The sequence below is a fragment of the Oncorhynchus clarkii genome, chromosome 12 (genome assembly GCF_045791955.1).
Source record: "Oncorhynchus clarkii lewisi isolate Uvic-CL-2024 chromosome 12, UVic_Ocla_1.0, whole genome shotgun sequence".
Taxonomy (NCBI): domain Eukaryota; kingdom Metazoa; phylum Chordata; class Actinopteri; order Salmoniformes; family Salmonidae; genus Oncorhynchus; species Oncorhynchus clarkii.
The window spans coordinates 25,703,006-25,714,095 of NC_092158.1; the positions used below are offsets into that span (position 1 = coordinate 25,703,006).

The 11,090-nt window shown below is 43.6% G+C and overlaps 1 protein-coding gene across 1 annotated transcript; it reads right to left on the minus strand.

Annotated features, from left to right (window-relative positions):
- Nucleotides 1-342: 342 nt before the first annotated feature.
- LOC139422923 (PHD finger protein 12-like) lies at nt 343-9,190 on the minus strand. The gene is made up of 13 exons (XM_071174398.1): nt 8,468-9,190; nt 7,899-8,080; nt 6,342-6,414; nt 5,643-6,193; nt 4,288-4,420; nt 3,990-4,154; nt 3,737-3,895; nt 2,814-3,621; nt 2,541-2,687; nt 2,165-2,263; nt 1,959-2,041; nt 1,630-1,768; nt 343-1,440 (listed from the first exon to the last, which is right to left on the minus strand). The coding sequence occupies exons 1-13, from the start codon at nt 8,531-8,533 to the stop codon at nt 1,055-1,057; spliced, it is 2,991 nt and encodes a 996-aa protein (XP_071030499.1). The 5' UTR covers nt 8,534-9,190; the 3' UTR covers nt 343-1,054.
- Nucleotides 9,191-11,090: the final 1,900 nt, after the last annotated feature.

The window sequence follows — 11,090 nt, forward strand, 5'->3', positions numbered from 1 at the left end:
AGTGTCCCCCCACTCTTCATTTTATGAAGTCCTTCACATGTACACAACTCTCCAATGGCCTAACATGCGACATCCCACTCCTGACACCATCGTAGCAAACGATGACATGCAATGTCCCTTTGTGGGTCTCCCAGGCAAGCTTGCTAACCACTGCTCCAATAAGGTTAACGCATTTAGGGGAGATCGGCACTAGCTTACCTAGGCAAGGATTGCTACAGTATGTACTATGTAGCCCACATCTACAATTGGTAGTTAGCAACGAATTAAATGACAGAAGCCAAAGTGCTCACTGATGCTTGTTCTTAAAAATCTTCAGGTATTTACATTATGACAGACAAGAAACAAAGTCAAAGTGGATTTGTATTTACAGAGTACATAAACATTTGATTAATTATTTCTAAAAACAGACCATTTACTATGTTGACATAGTATTGAAAAAAACTGGACTAACACTTTTGAAAACTACTGCACAAAATTCACATGAAGCACTGTACAGATTTAAGCCAAAATGGCCATCATTTGAGTTTGCATACAGAATCCTATGCTTCCCTTGTTCTGCTGAAAAATAATTCTTAATCATGTACATTTGTGTGTGGATATTTAAAACACACACACCCATGTATGTATAAGCATGGATGTGTACACATAAGTTTGAATATATAGCTGCTACCTGTAGTGCAATAGTAGCAAAACAAACATCTGAACTACATTTTCAAATACAGTACAAACTAAAATGATAAAGAGCAAATAAAAGTAGCATTTTCAGAGAAAGAAGCATCATTACTGGCACAAAATACAACAAGTTGGGTACTTTACAAGTGACGTTGCTTGTTTTTTCGCATGTCTACGATAAACCATCCCTTTTTTCAATGCCAAAGTTGTCCATTTACAAAAAATATAAATTCTATGTGCAACTTGCCCACAAAATATGAGTCTTAAAAATACTTAATTTCATGCAAATGTATGAACATAAAATAAGAACGCTTTCCCTTTTTATTTTATACAGTATACAAGTACAGCTGCTGAGCCTGGTTCTGTTGACGTGGGAACAGAGCTAGGGGACAAGGTTAGGTTGTATCACTGGCACTTGGTGGAGCTGGGAGGTGTGCTTGTCAGAGGGTTCTGTTCCTTCCTGGCTCTGGGAGGTGGCAGTGGAGGTGGTGTTTGGGGTAGTCAGGGTTTCCTCTTTGGGCTGCTTGCAGGCAAACTCTGTAATACTGAAGACAAACTGCATGCAGCCCAGCTTGACGAAGCTGCCGTGGTGGAGCAGGGCAGTGCCCTCCCAGCCTGCCCCACTGCCCCCAATCAGACTGGAGCTGCTGGCCTTGCAGTCGCAGCAGGATCTGGACAAAGTCCCTTGACACTGGCTCATCACCCCCTCCTCTAGCACCCTGGGCTCCCCCACACCTTCCACTTCCTGTTTCCTCCTCTTGCAGCGCTCTGTGGGTAAATTACAAACAATCAGACCTTGTTAATGCAAGTTAAAGCAAGGTCCATCTCTGTTAAAGCAGATCTGTGTCTGCTTTAACAACATTAGGAAATATGCCATCATGGTCATTACTAAAAGTTGAAGGTGAACTACTTCCTTCCTGTTTCTATAGGAAGCGGTGACAGAGGAGCTCCACTCACTGATAATGTTCTGCACTTTGGAGACCAGGCTGCTGGAGGGGCTGGGGCCAGTCTTCTCAGAGAAGTCACAGGAGTACAGCACATTATCCACCATGGTCCCGTGTTCACTGTAGTTGAGAAGCTCATACTGCTTGGTGTTCTGATCGAGGCAAGAAAAATTACAAAATAAAATATTCAATTTACAGAGCAGCTACTAAAATAATCCCTCAAGCAAGGAAATATAAATCTGAAACATATTTATACTTTATTTCTGTACGAGTCAGAACTTATCGTAAAATTGTTTCCAATACCAAGAACATGTTTGAATGTGAAATAAATGAGCCACCCACCTCATCATAAAAGATGCAGGCATGTTTGCCTGACACATAATTACAATGACCATAGTTTGTAAGGCACACGTCCATGTCAGCACCTGCAAACAACAAGACACAGCCTCAAGTCAGCTAAATCTGCCAGGGATGGAAGACACCATTACATGAAAAGGAGTTCCTGCTATTGGGTCATGTTGGGTTATCTGGAACAGAGGGAATCTTACCAGTTCCTATGTACAGGCTTCTGTAGCACATACTACAAGCTCCTCCTTTCCCAGTCAAAGGATAAAACACAGCCCTGGCCTGGATATCCTTGTTTTGTGCTGAGAAAATAAATAACACATTAACTCCTCAAAATGATGCTTTATACAGAACAATCAAAGCTAACAATATAGGACAAACTAATTCAAATGAGGGATGAAATTACAAACATGACGATGAAAGGGGGATAGAAGCAACGGCCGTTAATAGAAATGGAAAGAATGATCGGCGTGAAGACGGTGAGGTAGGGTTAGAATGGCCAGGGAGTCAGAGTGAGGGAGGGATATAGGGAACACTGGGTGGTGGTGGTGGTCCTGATAATGAACAAGGGTTTCTTACCTTCCGTAGGCTGGGGTTGTGGTACAGGAGGTAGGCTGATACAGCTGCTGTGTGGAGGGGAAGGAGCTTTAGGGCCAAACAACTGCTGGATCCTCTGCCAGGCCAGGAGTTCAATAAACTTCTCATCTAGACTACTCATCTGAATCTCTGGAAAATAATCAAAGTTAAAGAGATATAGTGAATTCAGTTAGTGTGGATCTAACTTCTCCTCACCAATTATTCACATGTGAAACCAATCAAAATGTTGATCGTATTACGTCAGGTGAGACTTACCACCATGGCAGTCTGCCACAGCCTTCAGACAGCTGGACAGGTCTCCCATAGAGAAAGAGCTGGGGAGCAGAGAACCACTCCTGGGGGTCACAGCATCAATATTGACTTTTCCACCTGCTGGTGGGGCAGTGGAGCCCAGCTTGGTTGTGCCCTTGATCTGGTATGGTGTTCCAGGTGGGGTGAGGGCACGGGTCACTGCGGTGCTGCTGCTAGTGGTCCGAGCAGGGCCCTCTGTGCCTTGGGAGGGTCTGTGAGGTGGAGAGGGACCTCTGGGTTCTGGTTTGAAGGGACTGGTGCATGGGGATGATGTCACTGCACAGGGTTTTAACAGGGTTTTCTCAGTCTTGACCACAGCTCTTCCAGTGTGGTTGGGTAACTCCGGGCCAGGGGCTGCTGGTGTCTGAGGAATAGGCCTATCAGGACCCGAGGGCTCTCTCAGTTTGTAGAGGTCATCCTGTCTGCAGGCCTCTGAACTCCCATTGGTCCGAGCCAGCTGCTCCAGAGGACTGTTAACATTACTGGGCCCACAGTAATGACAAGGCTTCTCTGTACACATGCTACACTTGCCTTCTTTGAGTGCAGGCGCCCCCTGGGGGCAAAATGCTGCACTGTCAGCCTTAGGCTTGGAGGCTGGCGACTCTGTCCTGTTAGAAGTGCACACTGCACCGCCCTCCCCTGCTGTTCCACAAGGTTTGATGTCGGCCTTGTTCATTTGCTCAGAGTCCCACTCAGACGATGGCTTCTCCTTCTGCTTGGCCGATAGATGTCTCACTATGCTGCACTGGAGTGTGATGACGTCACGCAGCCACTGGGAGACAATACAGGAAAACAAAACACATGAAATCAGTATTAAAGACATTGGATTTGTTTACTATCATGAAACATTGTATATCACTGCTGCGTAACACTCCAGTGTGTCCTACCTCCTGTTGCTCGTCCTCGCTCGTTAAGTGCTGAGAGGGTGTAAGGTGCTGGTGGGAGGATTCTGGACTGCCGTTACAGATCAGCTCCCCATTGCGGATCCCAGCAGGGGCCATCATGGCCGGGGGACACTTGTATTGGGACTTTATAGCATCAGGGACCTGTCAAGAGACACACAATAGATTGAGTTACAGGATGTGACAACGGTGAACACAGAGGTGGTGTGTTATATTTCACAGTGACTAATAGGCTGACCTTGAGGGTTTTCTTCAGGTGTGTGTGGGCTCCTCGGCGAACGGGGGGATTGAGACGATGCACCCGCTGCAGGAAATCCACCTTGACGGCGTGTTGGGACATCCTGTCCTGAAACTGGTCAAACAGCTGGCAGCGGCCACTCAACGTCAGGCTCCTCTGCTTCAGCTGGGAGAGAGGGGCACAAAATCAGGTCAATACCATTAAAACTTCATGTTTCAACACATGGATGTGTGTGACTATGAGCTTACTTGCACAACCACACTTAATAAAGGTGAAATAAAATACAAAAATGACTTACCACCATGTGCTCTATGTGATTGGGGCACATCCACTTGCCCACGGGCATGGCAGTAAGAGGGGGGTCCAGACAGTCCATGTGGAACAAAAGGGGGCAATAGTCACACTGGATTAATGGTGCCAGCCTGCAGCTCCTACAACACAAAGAGAGGAGATTGACAAAAACATGATGGGTTAGATATACGACTGATATCAAACAAGTAGACTGTAAAATATCCTCAAAATAGAGCTAGGGTTAGTTTGTCCTAACAGTTTAGTGAACGAGGGGATCACTTGAGGACAAGAGATGAATGATTTTGAACACTGTCTGGAATCCTGGCAGTGTATCTGTGGTAGAGACCCCAAGCCAAGCCCCAAGGCTCATCATTCCAGAATATATAAAATGCTCAGTGAGATAGTTTGAATTCCCCCTTCTCTCTGGCCAGCCATGTGGTTCTGAATTCTGTGGTATTCCTGACATAGCCATGGCTCTGATGCCAGCCCATAGAGGCGCTCTAGAGGGTCAGAAATAACACATAGCAACATTGTGGTGCCGCCGAAAACACGTCAAGACAAACTCTACAACTCTTCTAACTTTTTTATTTTTTAAAAAATAAATAAATATTTTTAAAATGGGGTAGCCAGTCAGTCAGGCGACTGTTGAATACATCTCCCCCGGGCACCATGATCAAATAACTGACTGGCTTTAAGATTCTCATCCGCACAACCCAATACAAGGAAAATATTAGAAAAAAAAGAAACTAGGCAAATATTACTTTATATCATGATTCTAATAGACTGCTGTAAAAACAAAACAAATAAATAAACAAGACAAAACACAAACTCTGTTTGGCATTCAGGAATGCCTTCAAACAAAAACATCTGCTGAACAGATGTGTACTGCTATTGAATCCAAAACGCTGTTCCAATGGGGTGCCTGCCTCTCATTTAAGACCAAGCCATGCGTTCTGAAAGATAGTCTGCATACTGTTATGTCTCCTTCTGTCGTTTCCTTTCCCTCTCCACTGGGAGACTGTACCATTTTCCTAGTAATTACGGCTCCTCTTTCCACAGGCAGAGTCCTATAATGGTGCACTGTTTGCTCTTTTGAATGCTTTACTTAGCCCAGCCAGAGAAGATGGCGCTGCATTCAATATAATAAATGGCATATTGAATATTTTCATTGTAAACAGCTGAAATCGTGTGTGATCTGCATATATTTGGACAAGATATCTTCTTTCCAGATTCGTTCTCCAAGCTTAGTAAGAATGTAACATCTGGTGCCAAAAAAATCCCAGTTAGCCTACACAAAAATAAAGTTCAATAGAAGGCACTGATATTTTGTTATTAAAACATTGGCCTTCCTGTTGTCCATACCTTCCACAGGGATAGCAGACCTTCACTGGCAGTGGGACCAGCCCATTGTGGTCCAGCTCGTGCTGCGGTCGCTTCACATTCTTTCCTGTCATCTCATCTCTCCTCCTCTTTTTACTAGTTCCTGGAAGTGCAGTTGTGCAGGTGAGCTCGTTGGGGAGCTGGAACTGCGTGGGGTTCCTCTCCATGGCAGCAGCTATCAGAAGGTCAAAGGGCCTCTTGAGGTGTGGGGTGGAGCTCTCGGGCTCTGAGCCCTGGGCGTCGTCCTCCACGTCTAGCATGTCGTCATCCATGTAATTCTGCTCCGATGGCGTGGGAGTGTCTGTGGAGGCGGTGGAGGTGGGGGTGTTGGGTCTGCTGCTGGGCCTCCTCTCCAGGAGACGGACCTGGGCAACAGCTGTAGCCCTCAGCCCTGTGGTGCCTCCTACTGCTGCCGTGGGGTCCAGCCTCAGGGTGCCTGGGGCAAGCTCTAACTCTGCTGCAGGGGAGGAAGACTGCTTAGACAGCTGGCGCTCCAGCACACCATTAATCTGCTCCTTCTTCAGCTCCCGCTTCTATGACACAAGAAAAACATGTAAACAGTCTGAAAAGCACTGGTTACACACTAGTCTCACCAACCTATCCAGATGAATGAAGCACTCAACATAACACTTAACAAACAAAAAGGTTATTTCTCCCCATGTTTCATCAGACTTGACCCACCTTCCTGCGCACCATGCAGCGATGACACATCCAGTCTCCAGGGGGCAGCATCTCCTTACTCAGGGGTGGGTTGCTGCAGGTTCAACACAAGTTAAGCATTAGCAAAACAGCTGGCAAGGAAGTTCAATGCAAATCAGCAATTCATAACATTCAATGCCCTCACAATGTAGCCTAGTTTACAATTTCCAGAGGTATGGTGTTTTCCCAGGCCATTTTTCTCAATTGAAATGACTGAAAATGCTAGAGACCTGTAGCCGATGAAAGCCAGGTGAGAGGGAATGAGTTCAAACGGCTCTTTTTAGGCAGAGTTCCAAGGCCCCTGGGGACACAGTCTCGTGATTCAGTGGCAAAAGTATGTGCTGGATCTATTGAAAAGGCTGCTGGTCCAAAACTAACATGGATTCATTCAAGCTTTCCAAGAAAGACAAAGACTGCAGTGACCACCAAGAAAAAGGAGGACCACAAGATTAAATAACAATCCACTTTCCTCAGCAAAAACTGGCACTGATAACACTTTCATAGAAGAAGTCTTAACAATGAGCAAAAAAAATAATTAAAAATAACCCTACAGAACTCATAGGCAAAAATGATATACTGTAGTGCAGGCTATGAGGATAAAGGCCTCTGCTCTGGTAGGTGCCTCATGCCACCAGCTCTGGTGTGCTTAGCTCCCAGCAGCACATGCCATGGTTAATGATTATTCATATCGTCAGTGAGGCTGCACTGCCAGGTTCCCAGAGCTCCTCACTGCTTCAGCAGAAATCCTTGACTAAACCGCACCAACATCCGCAAGCTCATTACATACTGGAAATGGCTGTTAGGAGATGACTAAGTGGGGTAGACAATGCATGCAAAAAATCTGTCATCCTTGACTGAAGAGAAGCAAGGCTAAGTAGCTAAGTGCAGAATTGAGTGCAGACATGTCAACAGAAAAATGGCCAACAACACAAGTTACAGTAGTTATGTACAAAGCTACAGAGTTTTAACATGTACAAAGCTACAGAGTTTTAACATGTACAAAGCTACAGAGTTTTAACATGTAGGTCTAAATAATGTGGCAGAATATTTTTGAAAACAGTCTACAGCGCCACAATTTGGCAAAGAATGTGCATTAGATTAGCCAACAAGAGCTACTAGGAGCTTGTCTGTCAGTAGTCAGCTACCCACAGAGTTGTTAGACAACCACAAATGTAGCCAAGTTCCTCAACTACTTTTTTTTATTGAACCGACTCATTACTTCAAAAAGTGTAAATTCTTGTACCTGTTGGTCCTCTGTTGTTGCATGCTTTTTCGTTTGCTGAAATCCATACTTTGTATTTGAATAACTTTTTATTCAAAACTATGGATTTCAACAAAGTTTCGCAACAGAGGACAAACATAGGTACATAGTAAGGGTTTAAGAATGTTTATTTTTTAAGTATTGAAGGCTCATTTAAAAACACGATTGTCTGTGCTCAACTCCATGAAGTCGTTTGGGTACTTGGCAACCACACATGCTGCCTTCCTTGCAAGTTCAACACCGGGAAGTCATCACTGTAAATTGAAAGATATGCATACCAGCACTGTAAATGAAAGGCGGCGGGACAATGATCACAACAGAGAAGGTCGCCTCCCTCTCTGCAACTGTCACAAGTGTCGTGATTCGTGGCTCTCCCTGCTCTCCGGGCATTTTTATCTGGTTTCCGACTTCTTTTTTCTCCATCTTCAGACTTGGGAGGTGCAAGCAATGCTTGTATTTGCTAAAATATCAGGAAAATAGTGCAGTGATAGATCTGGTTAGCTACCTACATTGTTGCACCGTATTTACTGTAGTGGCAAGTCTGCCATAGAACAACAAACCACATTTAAATTAGCTACAATGTACCAATTTCAGTAAATGGTTTGAATTGATACGGTTTGGTAACATGACTTCTGGCAGAGGTTTGCTTGAAAGAGCAATGGCGTCCAGCAGTTAGCTAACGACGTTAGAGAGCTTAGCTAGCTAGTAGTAACGTTAGTTAGCTACAAACATTGCACTGCCACTTCGCCCTATATACCAGCTAGTGAGTTAGCTAGCTACTACTAGATAAACAACACAAACATGTTATAACCATTTGTAATCGTGATAGTAACAGTAAAGGCTTTACCTGCATAAGACCACCAGAGGTGTCAAGATCATAGACAATCGCTGGGGTCTCCATTTTATCCCACATTCAAACAGCCGAAGTGAGCAAACAATCAGAGCTCCGTTAATAACGAATCCTTCAAGCAGATTATTTCCTAAAACGACAAGTCTTGGGGAAATAAACAAGTTCCTATTCGTTAACTAGTTAATGTTTTTTTGGAAAACATAATGTTGTTTCCGAGGTAGATTCAATACAATGCCTCCCTTTACAGTTCAAAGACGAAGAGTCGTTTCTTCATGAAATCCTTAGCTTGGTCAGCCTTGAATTGTTGATCTTCCACGTTGTCCCAACCGTGTAATGCAAAAAGACAAAGTACTCCTTCTTGTTTCCAAATTGGATAAAAGATATTCGGCGTTTGGCCTTAGTCCTTACTGAGGCCTAGCTTTGTACTGTACATGGTGGTTGTGCTTGTCCCTACGCCTGTGGTTGAAGCTAACGTTAGCTATAATGCTGTTTACAGAGGCATATTTGTTCCCTTCCATAATAAAATAATACAATCTTACACCTGTAGCTCACATACCTGACATATAATTGCAAATAGATGAAGTATTATCCTTGTATATCGGGGGAAACAGCGCAGAAACTGTAGCTGGTATTATTGTTATGAATAAATGCTAGCAAAGCATCAGCCCTGACAGTGCTAGCTTCATCCTCACCATGGAGTTGGCGCAAATTTGCGTAGAACGACGCTTTGAGCATGCGCTCTACCACTGCTTGCTCTCATCTTAGTAGAGACAAAAATGGGCGTTTCGAATAAAGCTTGAGCTTTGGATACGATAGAAAATAACATTGTCATCCGTGGAAAATAGTTGTCATACATCGTATCAGGAATTGGGTTGTTCTGCTAGGGTGATCACCGATTGCAAGTTTGCTTATTGCTTTTACTAAACTGACAAGAAAACAAACTTCTCCTCGCTGCCTCGTTCCCTATATTTCCAATAGTACATCCTCCTACTTGTCCTCGACGACGAGTAGCCTATGCCAAGTAGAAATTCCAGTCAATCGTCCTGACTGTTATAGGAATTATCAAGGAAAAGGAAAATCATAAAATAAAATGTGTAAATTGACCAATTTATTTTACATTTGTAAAAAATATATATAATTTCCAAAAATGCCCGATGCCTCATTTATCAATCATGCGTAGGGAAAAATCTGTGCGTAAACCATGCGTGGGATAATGTCCACGCAAAGTGAGATTTATCAAAATAAACTTTGGCTGGAGAGTGTGTGTAAATTGACAGTGCCAAATTGTGGAATAGGGAACTGCTTGTCAAACATAGTTTACTGTACCTAATCCAATGGTTCCCAACCCGGGGTACTAGGACCTCTAGGGGTACTTGAGAAGAGTCATACATCTATAGGCATACTGGTAAAATGCACATGAGGGATTCTTCAGGGGTACTCCGGGCAGAGCAAAATTCAGTTGGTGGTACAGTAACCAAAAAAGGTTGGGAACCACTGGCCTAGTCCATGGGGAAAATATGTGTTGAAATTGTGAGAGTAATAATTATGTCATTGTTCAATTTCATTGTGAATTCATGCAACATATCTTGACAGGCTAAAATGTGACCACATAGATGCGTTTGTTACGGTAATAATCAAAATAAAGTACAGTAATTAGTTCAATTAGAGGCACGTGTGAAAGTGGAACATTGTTGAAATACTATAAAAGACTGAGATAATGGGAAATCAATGAGAGATGGCTGATCTTGCTCTGTTGGAAGATTTGACACAGGCTGCATTTAGCAGAGAGCATGTTTTTAGAGACAGATGGGTCTTTTGAGCAGAATGTACAGATTGGCTCATCAGATATCGTTTCCCAAAACCAATCTTCTATGATTTTTGCAAGAATTTAAGACTTACTTTAGAAAGCCAAACACGTGCCAATAATGCCATTTCTGTGCACATCCAAGTGCTTCCGTTTTTGGCAAAGGGCAATTTTCAGAGGCAGCTTGTCGATCAGCATCTCACAGCCCTTGATGAGCCAATGTTTTGGATGCAATCATCATCAAAACGAACATACCATTTCCATACACCATCGCACAACAGGTTGAAATCAAGAGGGGTTTGTTTGTTATAAATACAAATGGAGCAATAGACGGAAACTACATCGCTATAAAAGCACTATCCCAAAACGAGTTAAACTATGTGAACAGAAAAGGCTCAAGACTCAATGTGCAGGTGATAAGTTATGCGCAAAAGACCCTACTGAATGTAGGGTCTTGACTCATTCAGCATTGTTGGCCTACAAGCCAGTGTAACAGTATTGCTTCCGTCCCTCTCCTCACCCCTACCTGGGCTCGAACCAGGGACCCTCTGCATACATAGACAACAGCCACCCTCGAAGCATCGTTACCCATCACGCCACAAACTAGCTAGCCAGTTCACATTGGTTACACCAGCAGGGAGCTATTGAGGATGAATGGCTTATTGGTATGTGTTGCCTACTCATATGAAGTATATTTGTCATTGCTAAAGCAACTTCAATTGTCATAATGGTCTTTTCTTTGTAGCTATGTCTTTATTTTTATTGGTCAAACCACAACTGAGTGAATCAAATAAAACCTTTTGTTTGTACTCAACC

What these genes read in the sequence shown, in the direction of transcription:
- LOC139422923 (XM_071174398.1), bottom strand. Translation starts at nt 8,533, where the DNA reads ATGTGGGATAAAATGGAGACCCCAGCGATTGTCTATGATCTTGACACC. An exon ending in GCCTTTCATTTACAGTGCTG is followed by an intron (nt 6,415 to 7,898) that starts GTATGCATATCT and finishes TTGAACCTGCAG; the next exon opens with CAACCCACCCCTGAGTAAGG. An exon ending in GCTGCATGGTGCGCAGGAAG is followed by an intron (nt 6,194 to 6,341) that starts GTGGGTCAAGTC and finishes CTTGTGTCATAG; the next exon opens with AAGCGGGAGCTGAAGAAGGA.